Source organism: Schistocerca americana, chromosome 9 (assembly GCF_021461395.2).
Source record: "Schistocerca americana isolate TAMUIC-IGC-003095 chromosome 9, iqSchAmer2.1, whole genome shotgun sequence".
Taxonomy (NCBI): Eukaryota; Metazoa; Arthropoda; class Insecta; order Orthoptera; family Acrididae; genus Schistocerca; species Schistocerca americana.
In genome coordinates, this window is record NC_060127.1 from 98848580 (window position 1) to 98873516 (window position 24937).

Consider the following 24937-nt stretch of genomic DNA (forward strand, 5'->3'; position numbering starts at 1 on the left):
CCTCGCAATTCTTATGTCGGAAATTAAACCTTCACTTCTGGGTATCACCCGTTTATCCCTTAGTGGCTCTCTCTGTCGTCCTAAAAACGTGTGGCAGATGTACGCGTAAAACGAAGGAATATCTTTCTGAAACGACTGTGTGCTCGCAGGTTGTTACTGTGACAGGAAAAAAGAATAAGCACGGAAGTCGTCGTCCTTCCTGTGGTTTTCCCATCCTGCGGAAAGACTTCCGCTACGAGAATCCTTATAGTGGGCCCGCGGTGCCTGCGATGCTCACTGCGTGTGATTCCCTCTCGGTCTCAACAACAGCTGACAATGCATCCACTGGGGGTAGCTGCTCCGTTGCTGGTTTTGCTGGCGGCGAACGGCACTACGGTGCTGGACTGTGTCTGCGATAAGATCTACACCTCCAACTTCGAGGGCTACGGTGCAGACTGGATATATCGCGCCTACTGTAGAGAATTCAGTGAGTACTTTTTCGTATAGCACTGATTCACACTAATCACCGTCCAGTTTTGAAGTACTCAGACTAGGCTTTGCTTGCATATATCGTTATCAAACAAGATAAAACATTCACAGTCTGACAGCAAATGACTGTGACACTCACTACACATCAATTGACTTTGTCCAGCCTTTCGCGTGTGACCACATGGTACGAAGTGCGGTTTGGAAGGCTGAAACTAATCAGTCTACATCTCTTCATTGAGCCCAAGACGTTTTCGAAATGTGTGAGAGTGCGTGTTAGACAGAGGTTGTGGAATGTGATGGGTAGGATGCATAATACTTTTTCGATGGTTTCTTACCATTGTTTCGTCCAACGTAATTCACTTTATGTTAACATCGACCACCTTATTCTCTTTTGGTCACCGCGTACTTACATCCTATGAATGCACTCTTATTTGCCCAGTATGTATAAGCTATTACTTTGATTTTGTTAAAGACCTTTTGGTACCATAAATTTGACCTCATAGTCCTACACATTATATACTAGCTTGTCATGCTACACTACTGGACACTAAAATTGCTACACCACGAAGATGACGTGTTACAGACGCGAAATTTAACCGACAGGAAGAAGATGCTGTGATATGCAAATGATTAGCTTTACAGAGCATTCACACAAGATTGGCGCCGGTGGCGACACCTACAACGTGCTGACATCAGGAAAGTTTCGAACCCATTTCTCATACACAAACAGCAGTTGACCGGCGTTGCCTGATGAAACGTTTTTGTGATGCCTCGTGTAAGGAGGAGAAATGCGTACCATCGCGTTACCGACTTTGATAAAGGTCGGATTGTAGCCTATCGTGATTGCGGTTTATTATATCGCGACATTGCTGCTCGCGCTGGTCGAGATCTAATGACTGTTAACAGAATATGGAATCGGTGGGTTCAGGAGGGTAATACGGAACGCCGTGCTGGATCCCAACGGCCTCGTATCACTATCAGTCGAGATGACAGGTATCTTATCTGCATGGCTGTAACGGATCGTGCAGTCACGTCTCCATCCCTGAGTCAACAGACGGGGACGTTTGCAAGACAACAACCATCTGCACGAACAGTTCGACGACGTTTGAAGCAGCATGGACTATCAGCTCGGAGACCATGGCTGCTGTTACCCTTGACTCTGCATAGAGACAGGAGCGCCTGCGATGGCGTACTAGACGACGAACCTGGGTGCACGAATGGCAAAACGTCATTTTTTCGGATGAATCCAGGATCTGTTTACAGCATCATGATGGTCGCACCCGTGTTTGGCGACATCGCGGTGAACGCACATTGGGAGCGTGTATTCGTCATCGCCATACTGGCGTCTCATCCGGCGTGATGGCATGGGGTGCCATTGGTTACACGTCTCGGTCACCTCTTGTGCGCATTGACGACACTTTGGACAGTGGACGTTACATTTCAGATGTGTTACGACCCGTGGCTCTACCCTTCATTCGATTCCTGCGAAACCCTACATTTCAGCAGGACAATGCACGACCGCATGTTGCAGGTCCTGTACGGGCCTTTCTGGATACAGAAAATGTTCAACTGATGCCCTGGCCAGCACATTCTCCAGATCTCTCACCAATTGAAAACGTCTGGTCAATGGTGGCCGTGCAACTGTCTCGTCACAATACGCCAGTCAGTACTCTTGATGAACTGTGGTATCGTGTTGAAGCTGCATGGGCAGCTGTACCAGTACACGGCATCTATCTCTGTTTGACTCAATGCCTAGGCGTATCAAGGCCGTTATTACGGCCAGAGGTGGTTGTTCTGAGTTATGATTTCTCAGGATCTATGTACCCAAATTGCTTGAAAATGTAATGACATGTCAGTTCTAGTATAATATATTTGTCCAATGAATACCCGTTTATCAACTGCATTTCTTTTTGGTGTAGCAATTTTAATGGCCAGTAGTGTACTGTCATACATAGTCCTGTTACATACAAGTCAAGTTTCCAAATCACTATATGCAACTTGAATATAGATGACTTTTGCAATACAGATGGTCAACGTTATCCCATTCAGTGAACGATTAGTTTACGAGTAATAACAGTTCAGAAAGGCACGTAGCTAAAGTATCACACTAACTTTCGTGCCTCGTCATTGCATATCCATTCCTGATACTTCGACGCTTAAGACTTAGAAATTCACCACGACATTTAGTGACGTTCAATACTATGGTTTAATTAATATTCCTTACGGTATATATAGATCTCGTTCCAACATAACTGACAATATGGTAGACAAACATACCACCGGTTCTGGCACACATTACCCTTTCTTTCTACCCATAGGCATTAAGACTTATGCCCGCCTTTAATTCAAGCTGGCCGATCCTATTTCATGAGATCTTGACGCCAATTTAGGCTAACTTTAATATTTATGGAATACAGTTTAAAGTATTCTTCCCTAGGCAGATAACTTTGACCTTGTTGCTCTAAAGAATCTTTCTTATGAGAACTATAGCGTTGCCCGCTTAGTCACGCTGTATACAGTGTAACCTTTGAGATATTATTCCTATCAAAGGTTAGTTTGCAGACAATATCCTGTAAATGCTTGGCCTATGTCGGTCAACAGCACGTAAGCGTGATGATGGGGCCGTTGTGGGCCCAGTCACACCCTAATTTAAATACTAGGTTCTGATTTATGCTATTAACATACGTGAGACATTTACACTTTGCTCGCTAGTAGACCATATCCGTAATTTATGTTCCCGTTCAATAGGGAAGAATACAGCTTATGTTCATATTATTAGCTTGACCTTTATCGGTCAATAGTACATAAGTGTGTTGGCAGTTGCGTTGTACGTTCTGACACACCCTATGAAACTTCCTGGCAGATTAAAACTGTGTGCCGGACCGAGACTCGAACTCGGGACCTTTGTCTTTCGCGGACAAGTGGTCTCCTGCGCAGGAGAGCTTCTGTAAAGTTTGGAAGGTAGGAGACGAGGGACTGGCGGAAGTAAAGCTGTGAAGAGGGTGCGTGAGGCGAGCTTGGGTAGCTCAGTTGGTAGAGCACTTGCCCGCGAAAGGCAAAGGTCCCGAGTTCGGGTCTCGGTCCGGCACACAGTTTTAATCTGCCAGGAAGTTTCATATCAGCGCACACTGTGCTGCAGAGTGAAAAGCTCATTCTGACACACCCTACTTTAAATATTAGGTCCTTATTTCTTGGTAGTCTATGTGAGAAATCCAGGACGCTCACAGTAATCCTCATCCTAAATAGTTAATAGCCTTGTAGGCAACGTCCTAAATAGGTAATATCTGATACACTAGAGTGTGTATTTCGACAATTAGCGTGGCATAACCTATTTGAATACATAGGGTCTTGAACCCACTGCTAACTAATAATCAATCTTTTCCCTTAAGAGCCGGCCGCGGTGGTCTAGCGGTTCTAGGCGCTCAGTCCGAAACCGCGCGACTGCTACGGTCGCAGGTTCGAATCCTGCCTCGGGCATGGATGTGTGTGATGTCCTTAGGTTAGTTAGGTGTAAGTAGTTCTAAGTTCTAGGGGACTGATGACCACAGATGTTAAGTCCCATAGTGCTCAGAGCCATTTGAACCATTTTTTTCCCTTAAGAGTTTTGTTCCACGTCACCCTTGTGACTACATACAGTGGACGGTCGTACATATTATATTTATAGTTAGTGTATGTTTGGTTAAGTTATTACAGATTTCCTAAACACAACGTTGACCACCTGTGTATAAAGCCATAAATGATGCCCTAAGCTTTACACACCCAGTCAGCCATAAATGCGTAGTAATGTAGTGCCATAATATAACAACCTTAGTCAAATTTCGCGTTAACAAAGTGACGTATTACTCCATGGATAATGGAAATTATTTTATTTCCAACTTCCCCTAACTTTGAGAAGTACTCGCGAAACTGACATATAATCTTGTTCATCCCCCGCATGAGATCGTGTGGAACCATACCAACATAGAGGTGATCATATGTGGTTTTTAATCTAACAAGCTGAACGTAACGTCTAAGTAAATTTCGTATCAGTTAATAAGGTCTAGGTTTACAAAAAAAAAAAAAATGGTTCTAATGGCTCTGAGCACTATGGGACTTAACATCTATGGTCGTCAGTCCCCTAGAACTTAGAACTACTTAAACCTAACTAACCTAAGGACGTCACACAACACCCAGCCATCACGAGGCAGAGAAAATCCCTGACCCCGCCGGGAATCGAACCCGGGAACCCGGGCGTGGAAAGCGAGAACGCTACCGCACGACCACGAGATGCGATGCGGGCTCAAGGTTTACAGTTAACGCTCATCGGGATTCTATCTACTTAGTGCCTTGTTCCCTCACAAATTTCTACATATACATCTACTTCTACGTGATTACTGTGCTATTGACAATGAAGTGCCGGGCAGAGTGTTCAGTGAACCACCTTCAAGCTGTCTCTCTACTGTTCCACTTTCGAACGGCACGCGGGAAAAACGAGCACTTAAATTTTTCTGTGCGAGTCCATATTTCTCGTATTTTATCGTGTTGATCATTTCTCCCTATGCAGGTGGGTGGCAACAGAATGTTTTCGCAATCGGAGGAGAAAACTGGTGATTCAAATTTCATGAGAAGATCCCGTCGCAACGACAAACGCCTCAGTTTTAATGATTGCCACTACAAATCACGTATCATGTCTATGGCACTATCTCCCCTATTTCACGATAATACAAAACGAGCTGCCCTTCTTTGTACTTTTTCGATGTCATCAGTCAGTCCCACCTGATGCCGATCCCACGCCGCACAGCAGTACTCCAGAATAGGGCGGACAAGCGTGGTGTAAGCAGTCTCTTTAGTAGACCTGTTGCACCTTCTAAGTGTTCTGCCAATGAATCGCAGTCTTTGGTTTGCTCTACCCATAATATTATCTATGTGATCGTTCCAATTTAGGTATTTGTAATAGTAATCCCAAAATATTTAGCTGAATTTACAGCGTTCAGATTTGTGTGACTTATCCCGTAATCGAAATTTAGCTGATATGTTCTAGTACTCATGTGAATATCTTCACACTTTTCTTTATTCAGGGTCAATTGCCACTTTTCGCACCATACAAATATTTTATCTAAATCATTTTGCAAGTTATTTTGATCATCTGATGACTTTACAAGACGGTAAATGACAGCATCATCTGCAAACAATCTAAGACGTCTACTCAGATTGTCTCCTATGTCGTTAATAGAGATCAGAAACAACAGATCGCCTGTAACACTTCCCTTGGGGAACGCCGGATATCACTTCTGTTTTACTTGATGACTCTCCTTCTATGACTACGAACTGTGACCATTCTGACAGGAAATCACGAATCCAGTCGCACAACTGAGGCGATATTCCATAGATAGTTGCCTTACAAGACGCTTGTGAGGAACAGTGTCGAAAACCTTTTGGAAATCTAACAATGTGGAATCAATTTGATAGCCCGTGTCGATAGGACCCATTAGTTCATGATTATAAAGAGCTAGTTCTGTTTCGCAAGAATGGTATTTTCTAAATCAGTGCCGACTATGTGTCCATAAATCGTTTTCTTCGATGTACTTTATGATGTTCAAATACAGTATACATTCCAAAACGCTACTGCAAATCGACATTACTGATACGGACCTGTAATTCAGTTTATTACTCCCCCTTCCCTTTTTGGGTATTGGTGTGACTTGAGCAACTTTTCAGTCTTTAGGTAAGGACCTTTCTGTGAGCGAGCGGCTGTATATAATTGCTAACTACGGAGCTGTTATATGAGCATACTCTGAGAGGAACCTGACTGGTATACAATCTGGACCGAAGGCCTTTTCTTTATTAAGTGATTTAAGCTGCTTTGTTACACCGAGGATATCTGCTTCTATGCTTCTCATCTTGGCAGTTGTTCTTGATTGGAATTCAGGAATATTTAGTTCGTCTTCTTCTGTGAAGGAGTTTCGGGAAACCGTTTTTAATAACTCTACTTTAGTGGCACTGTTATCAGTGACTTGGCCGTTGTTATCGCGCAGTGAAGGTATTGATTGCGTCTTGCCACTGGTGTGGTTTATGGTTTAAGGTTATGGGTAATTTCCCAGTACATAACATAAAGACAGCCAATGGCAGGCACCTTTGACTTTCCGTGATCCGCCATCTTGCTCGGCACATATCCGCGTGCCACAGTCAGTTCCAACGTAGCGTCCGCGGCTAATCGACTGCTTTCCACGAAGGGGCTGTTCCTCAGCTAAGTAACGTAGGTTGACCTGGTATCACGGTACGTAAGCTTTTTATGTTTGACCGTGTCTTATTCTGGCATGTATTAGTTTATTTTATGCTTCTGAAGAAGGCTAGGTTAACTGAAACCTGGGTAAAGACCAGTAGCATTTCGCAACTGAGGCGGATTTTTGAAATATTAATTTATCACAGTTGCTGACTGGGCTGAAACATGTTAAAAATTCCTACGTGGCTGTCACCATCGCAAAGATGTCGTGCAAATCTGTCCAATGCCCCGTGTGCGGCCCGCCCGCAATGCTGAAACGTGCGAACACTCTCATTCGAAGTGATCGACGCGTCACACGCACCTCGCTGCTCAACTGTCTGTTTCTTTTGTTAGTGCTGGCACACTCATCTACCCGTAGGGGTACACAGATGTGTGTGCCCACTGGGATCATCTCCACTTAAGAGAAGACCATAAAAATCAACGAAGGACCATCTGTGCGGAGCTGTTTGCTTGCTACAAGGCTGATAGTACCATTTCTTATCGAACATCGTCACGGGCGATAAAATGTAGGTTCACCACTTCGCACCGGAAACGGAACTGAAAGCCATGGTGTGGCGTCATATCACATCTCCTCCGTACAAAAAGCTTAAAACCGCAGCCACAGGCGATAGAATCATGGTCTTCTGGGCCTCTGAAGGAGTCATTCTCTTTGATACTCTCCATCATGGTTGCGGGCTTTCAAAGAAATTAATGGTGGCCTTCAGCTTAGAGTTGAAATATTAAAATTACAATGAAATGAACACCCTGAGCTGCTTACAGGCGTTGACATACGTCAACGGGGACAGATGAAAATGTATACCCCGACCGGGACTCGAACCCGGGATCTCCTGCTTACATGGCAGATGCTCTATCCATCTTTTTTTTCTTTAACCACAGTTCTTTAACCACTTTTTTTCCATTTTTTTGTTTTTTCTCTATCCACTTTTTATATCCATCTTTTTTCCAGCAATCCAATTTTTATTAACCACTTTTATTTTCTTTTTCTTTTTATTTATTTTTTATATATTTTTTTGTATTTTTAGAATGGTCAGGGCGTGGTACATGCCGCACTAGCAGTGGGGTCTCTTCACGGCACTGCCAGTGCGTCGAGGCACAAACCCCTCCCACCCCTTTTTCATGTTCCCTGTTGGGTCATAGCACTAAGTGTGCAGAAATCTTAACACAATATTCCCATTCTCCGATGTAAGAAAGACGAAGAAACCTCTTCTCTGAGTAGAAACTGAGCACTGATAAAAACTTAACAATTCTTCTCGAATCACACAAATACGTTTCAAGTCGAACACGAGTAATTTTGATAAAATGTTTTGAAAAAAGAAAAAAAAATGTTCTGGAAGCAAGGTTATAGTAAATAATAATAAGAAACCAAGTGACTTTTAATTTTCTTCTGTTCGTTCTCGTTCAAGGTGTTGTAGTGGTTCCACATATTTAACCAACACCCATTCTTTCAAAAATGATCTTCAGCATGTTGCCGTAGTGTTTCTTGTGGTTGCGATACGGGCTGATTTTTGCATATTCACACTTCATGTAAACGCGGAATTCTATCTCGTTGTCCGACCCAAGTTTGTGGATGACATAACTAACACATTTTCCCAGTAACCAGCTAACGGCGTTGGTTTTTAATTTCGGAAAGTATGTCATGCCTGGTCTCAGGAGGAGCGATGGCGTTATATATTCCGTAGAGGAATTGGTGAGAAAGGCGATTTGTTGCCTGATCCAATTCTAGTTATGCACATTGCCACCACAGGTGAATCTGTGGCTGAGTGTATCCACCAGACTGCATTTTCCACAAAGGTGTGTCTGGTTTAAACCGATCCCATATAGTCTCTCGTTGGTGCTGATGACATTATTAACTGTTTTGTTCCATGCGGAAATAGCGTGTGTACATAGCCTGGCATAGTTGATGTTCCGCCATACAGCTTTCCAGTCACAATTTGGGAATTTCGTTTCAATTTTGTTTCTACCCTCATTTAACTTCCTTTCAAGTATGATGTCGCGCGCTGTGATACGTGTGTTGCTTCTGATTTCGTCACTAAGATAACTTGCTTCGAGGAAAAAGTTCCTCACATACTGCAGACGGGCATTAATCCTTAGCACATCAATCGGTGCTTGCAGGCTATGGGGTGTCACAGCCTCAAAGAGCTTTGCGGTTATACATTGTGGAAGTTCTCTGAGTATATGGAAAGTCCGTTTGAGGAACAGAGCAGACACTTTATTGCGAATATCCACCAAACCGAGGCCCCCGTTTCTGACATCCAGTATGACGGTAGTCGCACCAACCCTGAATATGTCTCCTCGCCATAAATAATTGATAACAGTGGACATGATCCCTTTCGCTACTAGTTTAGGGACTGGAAATACCTGCGCAGTGAAATACGCTTTAGACAAAACGCAGGAGTTGATGAATCTGACTTTTTGTTCCAGGTCCATAATTCGATGGATGTTCTCCATTACAGCACCATGAACTTTCCTCCTAGTTTCCGTCCAGTTAAAAGCAGCCATCCTCATCGGACATGCCATTAAGGTTATTCCCAAAGTTTTATGTTTGTTGTCTTATTTTGCCCATGCCAGTCGAAGGTGATCTAGGCCCCGTAGATTCAATATTTGACTTTTGTTTTCATTTGCTGTCGCTCCCGACGCTAGACAATATCTTTGGATTTCTCTTTCCAGTGTAACTGTCTCCTCCTTATTCCTTATTACAACGCCCACGTCATCAGCATGAGCTCGTATGACAGTTTTCTCACCACTCAATGTTATACCCGTTAATCTTGCGTGGACAGTGCGGAGGAAGGGCTCTAAAGATACGGAAAATAAAAACATAGATAAGGGACTGTCCTGTGGAACCCCTCGCCTTATCTGTATGGGTTTAGATGTTTGGCCATTGATTGCTATTTTCGCATTTATTCCTGTTGCAATATTCCTTAGCATGTTCACAATCTGGGGGTGGAAAGCCATTGTTGACAGCGTCGCAAAGAAGTATCTATGACTACCGCGGTCAAAAGCTTTGTTGAAATCTATGAAGATTAAAGCACATTTTATACTTGTCACTGAGGTAATTGCAATGACGTCTCTGTATGCAGATAGACTTTCGAATATCGTTCTGGTCGGAGAACAAGATTGATGATGACTCAATATTTTGTTGGAAAAGGCAGAGAGTCTTTAGTTGATAATACGCGAAATCATTTTGTAATCAGAATTTAGTAGCGAAAGAGGCCGAAAATTGTTTAAGTCGGTATTGCCTTTACTCTTAGGAATCAGTACTATTTTACTTTCCTTAAACTCTACAGGGACCGGTTTTCCGTTCAGGACCTCATTTGCCATGGAAGTGATCTTGTCCCCAATAAAAGACCAGTAGCGGGCATAAAACTCCACAGGAAGGCCATCAAGTCCCGGAGATTTTTTGAGAGGTGAGTTACGCACTGCCTCATGCACTTCATCTTTAGTAATAGGTGACAGAATGTCAGCGTTGTCTGTTCCCGACAACTGTGGACCTAAAATAGTGAGAAAGTCCTCGAGAGCTGCATCTTCCACTGTGGTAGGGGCATATAAGGTTTCATAGTACCTGTGGACTTCGTCCAGTATTTCTTTCTGGCATGTGAGCCTCGTACCAGTATGCGTCTGGGCTTCATCAATTAACGTTAGACGTCTGTTTTTAGCATGCCGCACCAAGTGATACAGAGAAGCTGTTTCATCTGCTACGACTGATGTGGCTTTCGATTTAATTATGCATGTAACGCATATGGCTCGACGAGAAACGTCGTAAAGATAGTAATACGTTACAACGTTTTGCAGGACGCACTGACGTGTTGATAGCCTGCAAGACCCTCGAGTATCGGTCCATCGCGGAGCGTGCCATGCTTCGCCTGATAACGAGCTGGACGCTGGCACGCTATAGCGTCGGGTGCGACGACGGCCTGGCTGCTCTCGCCGGCCTCACTGACGCCACGGCCAACAACCAGCTCGCTATGGACCTCGCGTGCTTCGTCGCTGCCGACTGCATAGACTCCTGCTCTGCGTCGGGGTACGTACGCCACTGAAAGCCCCAACCACCAATCTTACATCTACTACTCTTGTACTCTTCTTGTTCTTACACTTCCATTCACTTTTCCTATACCTCGAGACAACATTCCATTAGAACTAATGACGGCCTTGGGATAGCCAGTCATGACAAAACTCTACCATCTGGTGAGCAAGATGTATGAGACAGGCGAAGTTTTGATAATGAATCAAAGACGCTACCCCTAGACCACGGGTACCTACGAAGAAAGATTAAGGAAAGGCAAACCTACGTTTCTAGCATTTGTTGACTTAGAGAAAGCTTTTGACAATGTTGACTGGAATACTCTCATTCAAATTCTAAAGCTGGCAGGGGTAAAATACAGGGCGCGAAAGGCTATTTACAATTTGTACAGAAACCAGATGGCAATTATAAGAGTCGAGGGACACGAAAGGGAAACAGTGGTTGGGAAGGGAGTGAGACAGGTTTTTAGCCTCTCCCCGATGTTATTCAATCTGTATATTGAGCAAGCAGTAAAGGAAACAAAAGAAAAGTTCGGAGTAGGCATTAAAATCCACGGAGAAGAAGTAAAAACTTTGAGGTTCGCCGCGACATTGTAATTCTATCAGAGACAGCAAAGGACTTGGAAGAGCAGTTGAACGGAATGGACAGTGTCTTGAAAGGATGATATAAGATGAACATCAATAGAAGCAAAACGAGGATAATGGAATGTAGTCGAATTAAGTCGGGTGATGCTCAGGGAATTAGATTAGGAAATGAGGCACTTAACGTAGTAAAGGAGTTCTGCTATTTGGGGAGCAAAATAACTGATGATGGTCGAAGTAGAGAGGATATAAAATGTCGACTGGCAATGGCAAGGAAAGCGTTTCTGAAGAAGAGAAATTTGTTAACATCTAGTATAGATTTAAGTGTCAAGAAGTCGTTTCTGAAAGTATTTGTATGGAGTGTAGCCATGTATGGAAGTGAAACATGGACGATAAATAATTTGGAGAGGAAGAGAATAGAAGCTTTCGAAATGTGGTGCTACAGAAGAATGCTGAAGATTAGATGGGTAGATCACGTTACTAATGAAGAGGTATTAAATACAATAGGGGAGAAGAGGAGTTTGTGGCACAACTTGACAAGAGGAAGGGACCGGTTGGTAGGGCATCTTCTGAGGCATCAAGGGATCACAAATTTAGCATTGGAGGGCAGTGTGGAGCGTAAAAATCGTATAGGGAGACCAAGAGATGAATACATTAAGCAGATTCAGAAGGATGTAGGTTGCAGTAAGTACTGGGAGATGAAGAAGCTTGCACAGGATAGAGTAGCATGGAGAGCTGCACCACACCAGTCTCAGGACTGAAGACCACAACAACAACAACATACCTCGAGACTAATATCTGACGTCAAACAGACACCCTAGGCGAGAGCATGCCAAAATCTTGTAGAACTGTCTCTAGAAAGTCTCTTCGTATTTGCTGCCGGATCCCAAAATCAACTTGACTCGATATTTCGGCGGTCCAACTGGTCGCCATCTTCAGGAGAATGCTGCTTCTGGTGATGAGTCCCAATGAGAACTGACGCCAGGCTGCAAATCTACGTCCTGTATAGGCCACCGTTCAGTACACGGCGCATGCGCCACCCATCACGGTTGCTGCCCTCCAAGACAGGGAGGTGGCGCCGCCCTTGGTGGAACACTGCTGGCAGCGATATATCGCACTCAGGGCCGCACCGAAGAACGTTCAGTTTCCATGCGAGACAATAGGATTCCACGTCTTGCTAAGAAGGAACCCATTGTCTCTTTTTATTAAGGGGGGAGGACGTCAAACGGACCGACTTCGAGAAGGAGAGGCAACACAGGTCATTTTAATTTGCACTGTCTATACTTTTACAAATAAATTCATAAAACTTTGTCAGCATCACCACTAAGGATTCAGAATTCACACTCATAGCAGTGAAAGTTCAAAAACACGGAAAAATAATGTTTTTTAATGTGAAATTTCATAATTTTTTTCACTTACTGTTCGCTGCATTTGTTGCTATAGGTACACTTTTCTTCATAAGTAAGGGAGATTCTTCTATGAATTTTGCGCAGCTTGAAAACCGTACTGACAGGTGTATGAAACTCTTGAATTTATGGAAAAATGAATGGGCTGTTACATTTTAAACTTTGTGTTTAGAGAAAACTCGAATTTTATACTTAATTATCTCAATTTTTACCACAGTTTTTAACAGATTTGGGAAATTCTAGAGTTTCATACATCTGTAAGTATGATTTGTATTATGTGCAAAATTCATCGAAGAATCTCTCTTACTTACGAAGGAAAGTGTACCTACAGGAACAAATGCAGCCAATACCAAGTGAAAAAATGATGAAATTTCACATGTAAAAACAATTTGTTTTGTTACGTTTTGGAACTTCCTCTGCTGTGAGTGTGAAACCTGAATACTTCCTGGTCATGCTAACAAGGTTTTATGAATTTATTTGTAAAAGTACAGACAGTGTAAATTAAAATGTCCTGTGGTGCCTCTCCTGCTCCAAGTCGGCCCGTTTGACGTCCTACCCCCCTTAAATTATCCGCCAACCTAATTTCAATCGCCTCTTTATAGACACTGTTCCAAAAACCGGAAATATTGGCAACTACGACAGTTTCATCAAATTTCACACTGTGTCCCTCATTTAGGCAGTGTTCTGCTACTACCGATTTTACTGCCTCGTATGACGGCGATGTTCCACACACCTGTCATGCACTGTGTGAGTCGAACGGCCAATGTAAGCCTTCCCACATTGACACGGAATTTTGTACACACCAGGTTTCCTAAGCCCCAAATCATCTTTCACATGAAACCTCTCCTTAGAAAAATTTATGAATGATTGTGCTGATAAACCCAAACCCCTTACGTTATTTGATTTTCAAACAGCTGAGTAGAAGTAAACGTACTCAGACATTTCACTCTTTAATTATTCTGATCAACACTAAAATGACACACAATATTTTTAGCGCAACGCAATCTGACTTTCAATAATCCCTACAAAAGAATTGCCCTGACTAACAATAACCTATACCTCTCATGAATCACTTACCTCACAAAAATCTTCATTACTCGAGCTACTGCAATACAGCGAACGCCAATACTGCCAGCTAAATAAAAGATTCTAACTACTGAAGTCACTAACTACTGATAGGCATAGTTGGCAAATGAAAGATTTTGATAGAGAACAAACAATGTATTTACCTTAATAGTGTCATAATATATACACTCCTGGAAATGGAAAAAAGAACACATTGACACCGGTGTGTCAGACCCACCATACTTGCTCCGGACACTGCGAGAGGGCTGTACAAGCAATGATCACACGCACGGCACAGCGGACACACCAGGAACCGCGGTGTTGGCCGTCGAATGGCGCTAGCTGCGCAGCATTTGTGCACCGCCGCCGTCAGTGTCAGCCAGTTTGCCGTGGCATACGGAGCTCCATCGCTGTCTTTAACACTGGTAGCATGCCGCGACAGCGTGGACGTGAACCGTATGTGCAGTTGACGGACTTTGAGCGAGCGCGTATAGTGGGCATGCGGGAGGCCGGGTGGACGTACCGCCGAATTGCTCAACACGTGGGGCGTGAGGTCTCCCCAGTACATCGATGTTATCGCCAGTGGTCGGCGGAAGGTGCACGTGCCCGTCGACCTGGGACCGGACCGCAGCGACGCACGGATGCACGCCAAGACCGTAGGATCCTACGCAGTTCCGTAGGGGACCGCACCGCCACTTCCCAGCAAATTAGGGACACTGTTGCTCCTGGGGTATCGGCGAGGACCATTCGCAGCCGTCTCCATGAAGCTGGGCTACGGTCCCGCACACCGTTAGGCCGTCTTCCGCTCACGCCCCAACATCGTGCAGCCCGCCTCCAGTGGTGTCGCGACAGGCGTGAATGGAGGGACGAATGGAGACGTGTCGTCTTCAGCGATGAGAGTCGCTTCTGCCTTGGTGCCAATGATGGTCGTATGCGTGTTTGGCGCCGTGCAGGTGAGCGCCACAATGAGGACTGCATACGACCGAGGCACACAGGGCCAACACCCGGCATCATGGTGTGGGGAGCGATCTCCTGCACTGGCCGTACACCACTGGTGACTGTCGAGGGGACACTGAATAGTGCACGGTACATCCAAACCGTCATCGAACCCATCGTTCTACCATTCCTAGACCGGCAAGGGAACTTGCTGTTCCAACAGGACAATGCACGTCCGCATGTATCCCGTGCCACCCAACGTGCTCTAGAAGGTGTAAGTCAACTACCCTGGCCAGCAAGATCTCGGGATCTGTCCCCCATTGAGCATGTTTGGGACTGGATGAAGCGTCGTCTCACGCGGTCTGCACGTCCAGCACGAACGCTGGTCCAACTGAGGCGCCAGGTGGAAATGGCATGGCAAGCCGTTCCACAGGACTACATCCAGCATCTCTACGATCGTCTCCATGGGAGAATAGCAGCCTGCATTGCTGCGAAAGGTGGATATACACTGTACTAGTGCCGACATTGTGCATGCTCTGTTGCCTGTGTCTATGTGCCTGTGGTTCTGTCAGTGTGATCATGTGATGTATCTGATCCCAGGAATGTGTCAATAAAGTTTCCCCTTCCTGGGACAATGAATTCACGGTGTTCTTATTTCAATTTCCAGGAGTGTATATCAGTTCATGAGATCCAGTCTTACAAATTTACGGTCTCTGATGGACACACGTCCAGATCGTCTGCTCTCAAAATACCAGCCACAGACCGCACACAGCACAGCCAGTGAATTTCATGCAGAGCGCTACGTGGCGTTACCAATATAAAAACCTAAACGGCCTACTGACACCTAAACAGACTACTTACACACAGAGCCGAATAGTGCCTTAATCTTAGAAGCTGGACAGAACACACTGTAATGTGTGTTCTTAAATGACGGACACAGTATGAAATTTGATGAAACTGTCGTAGTTGTCAACATTTCCAGTTTTTGGAACAGTGTCTATAAAGAGGCGATTAAAAATAAGGTTGGCGGATAATTTAATCAACAGTGACAATGGGTTCCCTCTTAGCAAGACGTGGAATCCTGTATTGTCTCGCATCGAAACTGAACCTTCTTCGGTGCGGCCCTGAGTGCGATATATCGCTGCCAGCAGTGTTCCACTAAGGGAGGCGCCACCTCCCTGTATTGGAGGCTAACAACCGTGATGGGCGGCGCATGCGCCGTCTACTGAACGGTGGCCTATATAGGACGTCGATTGGAGCCTGGCGTCAGTTCTCAGCGGGACTCATCAGCAGAAGCAGCATTCTCCTGAAGATGGCGGTTAGATGGCCGAAATATCGAGTCAAGTTGATTTTAGGATCCGGCAGCAAACCCGAAGAGACTTTCAAGACTTATTACGCCGGGAAAGCCTACATAATCAGAACTGCCTTGATGATGTCATCAATTCGCGCGAGGAAGAGCATCCAACAGGTTTCAGATACGCTACAGCCAGCTGAGGCCGTTCCCTGATGTTTTGAACCCTTAGAGGCACCGAACTGCAGGGGCGTTGAGTGGTATGTTTCAGCCGCTTTTCCAATTACTCCCAGAGATCGTCGATGGCATTAGATCAGGTGATACTGTGTGCCAGTCGAGGTGAGATAGTGTACTTGAGTGTTTGTCAAACCAGCAACGTAGTCCGCTTTTCTCATCTTGCAAAATGGGACGCCATATCTCCCACGGGAAAGTGCTTGAGAAGCAATAATTGTGACCTGGTAGTCAAGGGAGGGCAGGATTCGGTTACGATTGTGGACGGGGCCATATTCAGTCACTATTGGTTGCACTTTACAGTTACACACAATGTTTTAAATCAGCAATTCCCGGGTCAACAATAAATTAAAAAATACCACACGCTATTAATGAAGAAATAAGCAACAGTGTAAATAATAGTGTTTTCAGTAAGTTACAATGTAGCAAATCACCATTAAATACAGATACAACAGATAATGTTTTAAAAGCAAGCCACTGTGATCTGGACAGAAGGCCTTACTCGCCAGGAATGGCAATAAATTAAGAATTGCTTAAAATTCGCTGCAACTTGCAAATTACAGATATTGAAATATTAATGGCAAGTCGCCTTAAAAACAGCAGACGGCATCAGACGCCAAGAATGGCAGTAAATTAGTTTTTAAAGGCTTACTGCGTAAATACAAATACCAAATTAGAATTTTAAGGCAACCAACCTTAATCACGGCTGAAGGTCTTACACGCCAAGAATGACAATAAATTAAGAATTGTTTAAGAACTCGCTGCAATTTACAACTTACATGTATTTAAATATTAAGGTAAGTCGCCACGAACACAGCAAAAGGCATCAGACGCCAGGAATGGCAGTAATTAAGGCTTTAAGACTTAGTGCTAAAATACAAATACCAAATTAGAATTTTAAACCAAATCACCACAATCACGGCTGAATGCCTTACACGCTAGGAACGGCAATGATACAAAAAAATTGAAACCTGCTGTAAAGCAGCGAATAGCAATAGTTAATTTTTTAAAAAAACAAGCAACTGATCCAGACGGTGCTCCAGGAATCAACCTCTGAGGAGGTCCGGCAACAAACACTTTCGCGAGCGATAAGACAGCCAGACAAGGGTTGCATACACTTTACAAGATGGTAACTCAGACTAGTTGCAGTCTAACGAATGACGAATGATAATCTTGCTGAAGCTACCTGACGTCCGATAAATCAAATGGAACAATACGCAAAAGCCGGAACCGCCGGTGTGCACTACGACGAGAATAGCGTGTTTAGAGCGCCCTGAACGAGAAAGGAATCACTACCACCAGCGTAGAAGAATCACCAACCGGCCTACAATCAAGAAAGCTGTCAAAGCTATACGCCTTACCGGACAGCAGCTGCAAGGCGAGGAAATGTACGCTGCCGTTACATACACTTACCCGCTGGGCAGGTAACAAAAGAAAAGTTCGGAGTAGGCATTAAAATCCACGGAGAAGAAATAAAAACATTGAGGTTCGCCGATAACATTGAAATTCTGTCAGAGACAGCAAAGGACTTAGAAGAGCAGTTGAATGGAATGGACAGTGTCTTGAAAGGAGGATATAAGATGAACATCAACCAAAGCAAAACGAGGATAATGGAATGTAGTCGAATTAAGTCGGGTCGGCGTTAGCAGCCACCACGCAAGAAAAATTGCCGTTGGTTGACCTTAACAAATTGTAAGAGATTGAACGCAGTAGATAGTAATAAGAAGTCGAGGAAAGCTAATCAGATCCACCTTCCCCAAGCACTCCACTCGCTGCTCTTCGTCTCGCCGACGCTAAGAGCAGCAACACGAATCCAAGTCACTGGAGAATCGCGAGATGTCACAATGGTGGAGGTTTCTCTACTTGGAATGAAATGCACTCATCTTAAAGCTTGCTCGATCCGGTTTATGACGAAGTCGTGCACTCTGGTGACCACAACCCTTCCATCCGGCAGTCTACATCTACATCTACATCTACATTTATACCCCGCAAGCCACCCAACTGTGTGTGGCGGAGGGCACTCCACGTGCCACTGTCATAACCTCCCTTTCCTGTTCCAGTCGCGTATGGCTCGCGGGATGAACGACTGCCGGAAAGCCTCCGTGCGCGCTCGAATCTCTCTAATTTTACATTCGTGATCTCCTCGGCAGGTATAAGTAGGGGGAAGCAATATATTCGATACCTCATCCAGAAACGCACCCTCTCGAAACGTGGACAGCAAGCTACACCGCGATGCAGAGCGCCTCTCTTGTAGAGTCTGCCACTTGAGTTTGCTAAACATCTCCGTAACGCTATCACGCTCACCAGATAACCCTGTGACGAAACGCGCCGCTCTTCTTTGGATCTTGTCTATCTCCTCTGTCAATCCGACCTGGTATGGGTCCCACACTGATGAGCAATACTCAAGTATATGTCGAACGAGTGTTTTGTAAGCCACCTCCTTTGTTGATGGACTACATTTTCTAAGGATTCTCCCAATGAACCTAAACCTGGCACCCGCCTTACCAACAATTAATTTTATATGATCATTCCACTTCAAATCGTTCCGCACGCATACTCCCAGATATTTTACAGAAGTAACTGCTACCAGTGTTTGTTCTGCTATCATATAATCATAAAATAAATGATCCTTCTTTCTATGTATTCGCAATACATTACATTTGTCTATGTTAAAGGTCAGTTGCCACTCCCTGCACCAAGTGCCTATCCGCTGCAGATCTTCCTGCATTTCGCTGCAATTTTCTAATGCTGCAACTTGTCTGTATACTACAGCATCATCCGCGAAAAGCCGCATGGAACTTCCGACACTATCTACTAGGTCATTTATATATATTGTGAAATGTCCACGCGTGCCGCCAGCGTGTTCTGGCACTGCACGGACCTGGCTCCTCCTGAGTACCAAACTCGCCCACTCACACGACCCGGGAAAACAACGACGTCGCCCCAAAGATAGGGCTCAGTAATAAAACAGAGGTAATCAAGAACAGGGGTTTATTCGGACCACAGTAGAGAAATTTAATAACCAAGGAAAAATTCTCTTCAACAAAAAACTATTACAACTTCTGATACAGGCCTGGAACATTGCATAAACGTAGAGAGACATGAAGACTGTGCCACTGATAGTCGCTAAAGACAGAGCTGAGCGTTCGACATTGTTGGCCGACAGGTACGTCTCGCGGTGTCGATGGAAAGTCGTTGGTCCCACTGTGACGGCTTCCGACCGGGCCCTGACAGATGGGCTGCTAAGAACGAGCGCAGTAACTGGCCCAGAGCTCCGGTGCAGGACCTGCAACACTCGGTCGTGCATTATCCTGCTGAAATGTAGGGTTTCGCAGGGATCGAATGAAGGGTAGAGCCACGGGTCGTAACACATCTGAAATCTAACGTCTACTGTTCAAAGTTCCGTCAATTCGAACAAGAGGTGAGCGAGACGTGTAACCAATGCACCCCATACCATCACGCCGGGTAATACGCCAGTATGGCGATGACGAATACACGCTTCTAATGTTCGTTCACCGCGATGTCACCAAACACGGATGCGACCATCACGATGCTGTAAACAGAACCTCGATTGATTCGAAAAAATGACGTTTTGCCATTCGTGCACCCAGGTTCGTTGTCGAGTACACCATTGCAGGGGCTCCTGTCTGTGATGCAGCGTCAAGGGTAACCGCAGCCACGGTCTCCGAGCTGATAGTCCATGCTGCTGCAAACGTCATCGAACTGTTCGTGCGGATGGTTGTTGTCTTGCAAACGTCCCCATCTGTTGACTCAGGTATCGAGACGTGGCTGCACGATCCGTTACAGCCATGCGGATAAGATGCCTGTCATCTCGGCTCCTAGTGATACGAGGCTGTTGGGAACCAGCACGGCGTTCCGTATTACCCTCCTGAACCCACCGATTCTATATTCCGATAACAGTCATTGTTTCTCGACCAACGCGAGCAGCTATGTCGCGATACGATAAACCGCAATCGCGATAGGCTACAATCCGACCTTTACCAAAGTCGGAAACGTGATGGTTCGCATTTCTCCTCCTTACACGAGGCATCACGACAACGTTTCACCAGGCAACGCCGGTCAACTGCTGTTTGTGTATGAGAAATCGGTTGGAAACTTTCCTCATGTCAGCACGTTGTATGTGTCGCCACCGGCGCCAACTTTGTGTGATTGCTCTGAAAAGGTAATCATTTGCATAGCACAGCATCTTCATCCTGTTGGTTAAATTTCACGTCTTTAGCACGTCATCTTCGTGGTGTAGCAATTTTTAATGGTTAGTAGTGTACAAGGGTTACCATTCTGCACGACTATCTTTGATTCTCTGCAGCAGACTAAATTACCGTATAGCAAGATGAAACACACCCACATTCATTCACTCGCGCGCATGCCAGAGAGTTCTGTATCACTGGAAAGCAAATAAAATGATAATGAAAGGGAACCACAGGACCCTTTCACATCCATTGCTCCTCAATCCGAATTCCCGAATCGTTTGATGTGGAGGTGTTATTCTAATAGAGTTCGAAAGCCTCTGCTATGCTGTTTGAGTTTAGAGTGAATACCAAGTGGGCTGAGGCGTGAATGGGAATTAGGGCTGAGGAGGGAGGTGCGCTAAGGTAGTCTGAGCAGTCTTCCAAAGCCGTTATGCCAGGGTGGCGTAGTGGTCAGCGCATCCTAGTCAGCAGGAGACCCCGGTTTGAATCCCTGACTTAGTACAAGTTTCCATTGGTCGCTTCAAACTGCATCAGTATACAGCGTGGTCCATTGATCATGACGGCGCCAAATATCCCACGAAATAAGCGACAACCGAAAAAGCTACAAAGAACGAAACTCGTCTAGCTGGAAGGAGGAAACCAGATGGCGTTATGGTTGGCCCGCTAGATGGCGCTGCCGTAGGTCAAACGGAACCAGTATTTTTTATTATATATTTGTGTACTACGTAAAGAAATATGAATGTTTTAGTTGGACCACTTTTCTCGCATTGTGATAGATGGCGTTGTAATAGACACAAATATATGGCTCACAATTTTAGACGAACAGTTGCTAACAGGTAGGTTTTTAAAGTAAAATACAGAACGTAGGCACGTTTGAACATTTTATTTCGGTTATTCCCATGTGATACATGTACCTTCGTGAACATATCATTTCTGAGAACGCATGCTGTTTCAGCGTGATTACCTGTAAGTACCACATTAATGCAATAAATGCTCAAAATGATGTCCGTCAACCTCAATGCATTTGGCACTACGTGTAACAACACGCATTGACAATGCGCTGACGCATGTTGTCAGGCGTTGTCGGTGGATCACGATAGCAAATATCCTTCAACTCTTCCCACGGACAGAAATCCGGGGACGTCAGATCCGTTGAACGTGCAGGCCATGGTATGGTGATTCGACGTCCAATCCACCTGTCATGAAATATGCTATTCAATACCGCTTCAACCGCACGCGAGCTATGTTCCGGACATCCATCATGTTGGGAAGTACATCGCCATTCTGTCATGCGGTGAAACATCTTGTAGTAACATCGCCAGAACATTACGTAGAAATCAGCATACATTGCACCATTTAGGCTGCCATCGATAAAATGGGGGCAATTATCCTTCATCCTATAATGTCGCACCATACATTAACCCACCAAGGTCGGTGATGTTCCACTTATCGCAGCCATAGTGAATTTTCCGGTTGCTCAATAGTGCAAATTATGCCGGTTTACGTTACCGCTGTTACTGAATGACGCTTCGTCGCTAAATAGAACACGTGCAAAAATTCTGTCATCGTCCCGTAATTTTTCTTGTGTCCAGTGGCAGAACTGTACACGACGTTAAAAGACATCGCCATGCAATTCTTGGTGCATAGAAATATGGTACGGGTGCAATCGATGTTGATGTAGCATTCTCAACACCGACGTTTTTGAGATTCCCGATTTTCGCGCAATTTCTCTTCTACTGATGTGTGGTTGGCCGCGACAGCGGCTAAAACACCTGCTTGGGCATCATCATTTGTTGCAGGTCGTGGCTGACGTTTCACATGTGACTGAACACTTCCTGTTTCCTTAAATAACTTAACTATCCGGCGAACGGTCCGGACACTTGGATGATGTCGTCCAGGATACCGAGCAGCATACATACCACACGCCCGTTAGGCATTTTGATGACAATAGCCATACATCAACACGATATCGGCCCTTTCCGCAATAGGTAAACGGTCGATTTTAACACGGATAATGTATCACGAAGCAAATACCGTCCGCCGTGTTGGAATGTTACGTGATACCACACACTTATGGGTTTGTGACTATTACAGCGCCATCTATCACAAAGCGAAAAAGTGGTCCAACATTCATATTTCTTTATGTACTACAAAAATATGTAATTAAAACTGGGGGTTCCTATTTTTTAAAAAAAAACACACTTGATATCCGTTTGACCTATGGCAGCGCCATCTATCGGGGCAGCCACAGCGCCAACCAGTTTCCCCCTTCAAGCTAGACGAGTTTCGTTCTTTGTAGTTTTTTCGTTTGACGCTTACTTCGTGAGATATTTGGCCCGGTCACTATCAACTAACCATCCTGTATAAGCATCAAGAACAAAAATGTTTCAGTGAACGTACATTTGTTATACCGTAACAGAGTCTGTTTCGACCACACCACATTCAACAGTCGAGCGGTAGGGAGTGACGAAGAGAGGAGAACGCTGATTGTTGTGATAGCGTGGGTGGTGTGTTGGTTTTTGTGGGTAAAAAAACAAATAAAACAATTCGGTCACTATGAGCTTCGTATCGTTTGAACCGCAGAGAGGCTGTGATTAATACTGAGTAAACTACGAACTGCTCGGTCTTATTTGACGCGTGACAGAACTAGGGTACATTCTCGTGTGTGCAATGGACGACAATCGGTGCGTCATTGGTGAAAGAATGCATGTGCGCGATATGAGGTTTGAACGTTTTCAGGACTGTGCTTAGGTGGGAGTAAATCCTGAAAAGTATCGTATCACTCATTGACCTTAAACTATTGGCGATGAAGATGCTAGAAGTATAATAGGACCCCTAGATAAGGCTCTCGTAACAATAGCAGAGGCAAGGTTAGACTAGTGACAGTTCGCATAGACGAGAATGAAACATGAGAACAGCCCAGTACGTGGTAGTGGAACAAGTACCCTCTGCCATTTACTTATCAGTGGTTTGCAGAGTATGGACGAACAAGTAGATTTATATGTCATTAAAAGTTTCATAAGTGGCCTCAAAGATATGCACCCTTATTCTCGCGCAACGAAATTATTACTTCAGTTTCTCTAGTATTCGCACCCATCAGCTTTGTGTTCTGTTACTCCTTTCAAGTAATAGTACAAGATGCGTCTGAAAAGGTCGGTGCATGGTCTCCGAAAATTAAGGAAACGTTAGTTACGAACAGAATACCTTCAGAGTAGTCATCATTAGGTGCAACACACCTCTGACATCGTTTGTGAAGCTGTTGAAAATTGTCAGTAAACGCTTCTTATGGAATCTCCCGAAGTAGCGTGGTCACGCCTTGTAGTATACCCGAAATGCCTGTGAAGCGTAAGCCATTCAGCATTAAGTTAAAGCGAGGAAACAAAAAGAAGTTATATGTAAGTCAGCAGGCTTAATGTAAGTCTGCAGGCTTTCGTGGACGTTGTCACTGAAGTTAAAATGTTCTGGGTTATTCCGCCGCGTCATACTTCTTCTAAAAGGATCAATGTTTCGACCCTTCTGCTGGGATCTTCCTTGGGATCTTCCAGTGTCCACTACTGCTAGGAAGAAGTCATATGGCGCCCAATCTGGATAATAAGAAGGTGTTCAAGAACTGCTTGCGTTGAGCGAGAAAGTTGAGCCTGCGGATATCCAACATTACGTGACCATGGCGCTTCGATAGATTCCACAAGAAGTGTTTTTCTGACAGTTTTCAAGAGCTCTACAGCCGTTGTCAGAAGTGTATTGTAGCCAGTGCTGCTTCCTATGAAGACCCGTAAACGTATTTTATTTCTAACTCTTGTTTCCTTTGTTTTTTGAGACCCCTAACCGAACTTTTCAGACACACCTAGTATTATGAGAAATCTGAATAGTTGACGTTGTGCAAGAGATTAAATTTATCTACCACGTACAGTAGTTTATTATTTAAGCTTTTACATATTAACAACGTCTTCATCGTACCACATCAGTGAACTACTAGCTTCCCAGAGCCTGTCATCATTATATCCCAACGTGCTTTGATCTTGCTCTAAGATTTATATGTCCTACTCCCATAGTTGATAGTATAAACTTCTCTAATAATATTTCGTATGGTATTAAATTAAATTCTGTTATAGCCTATTACTAATGGCTCTTAATCGTACTGTAATCTTTGATAATATTTCTTCTCTTACTGCATGTTATTCTGATGCGTTGTGTCGTACACCCTGCCTGTTTGTCGCTAGTTTTTGTTAGTCTTGCTTCTTGTATGAATCTGTAGTCTGCATTTTACATGTTTACCTTTTCTGAATGAATTGTAAGACATTTTATAACCTTACATTCATCTGTTAATTTACATCTTATTTTATTGGCGTTTTTATGTAATCTCAATCAAGTTTTATTAGCCTATTGTCACATAATTATTTAATGGCAACTTGTTAGGTTTTATCAAGACTGTCATCTTTGACCTAGAATTTCTTTGATTTGTATTGCT

The 24937-nt window shown here is 44.4% G+C and overlaps 1 protein-coding gene across 1 annotated transcript in view; it reads left to right on the plus strand.

The window, feature by feature from the left end:
• The first annotated feature begins 315 nt into the window (after window positions 1-315).
• Window positions 316-24937, plus strand: part of LOC124550696 — a 64014-nt gene continuing 39392 nt past the window's right edge. The window contains exons 1-2 of the mRNA XM_047125420.1: window positions 316-466; window positions 10520-10748. Coding sequence (XP_046981376.1) covers window positions 316-466; window positions 10520-10748 — 380 coding nt within the window. The remainder of the gene's footprint in view (window positions 467-10519; window positions 10749-24937) is intronic.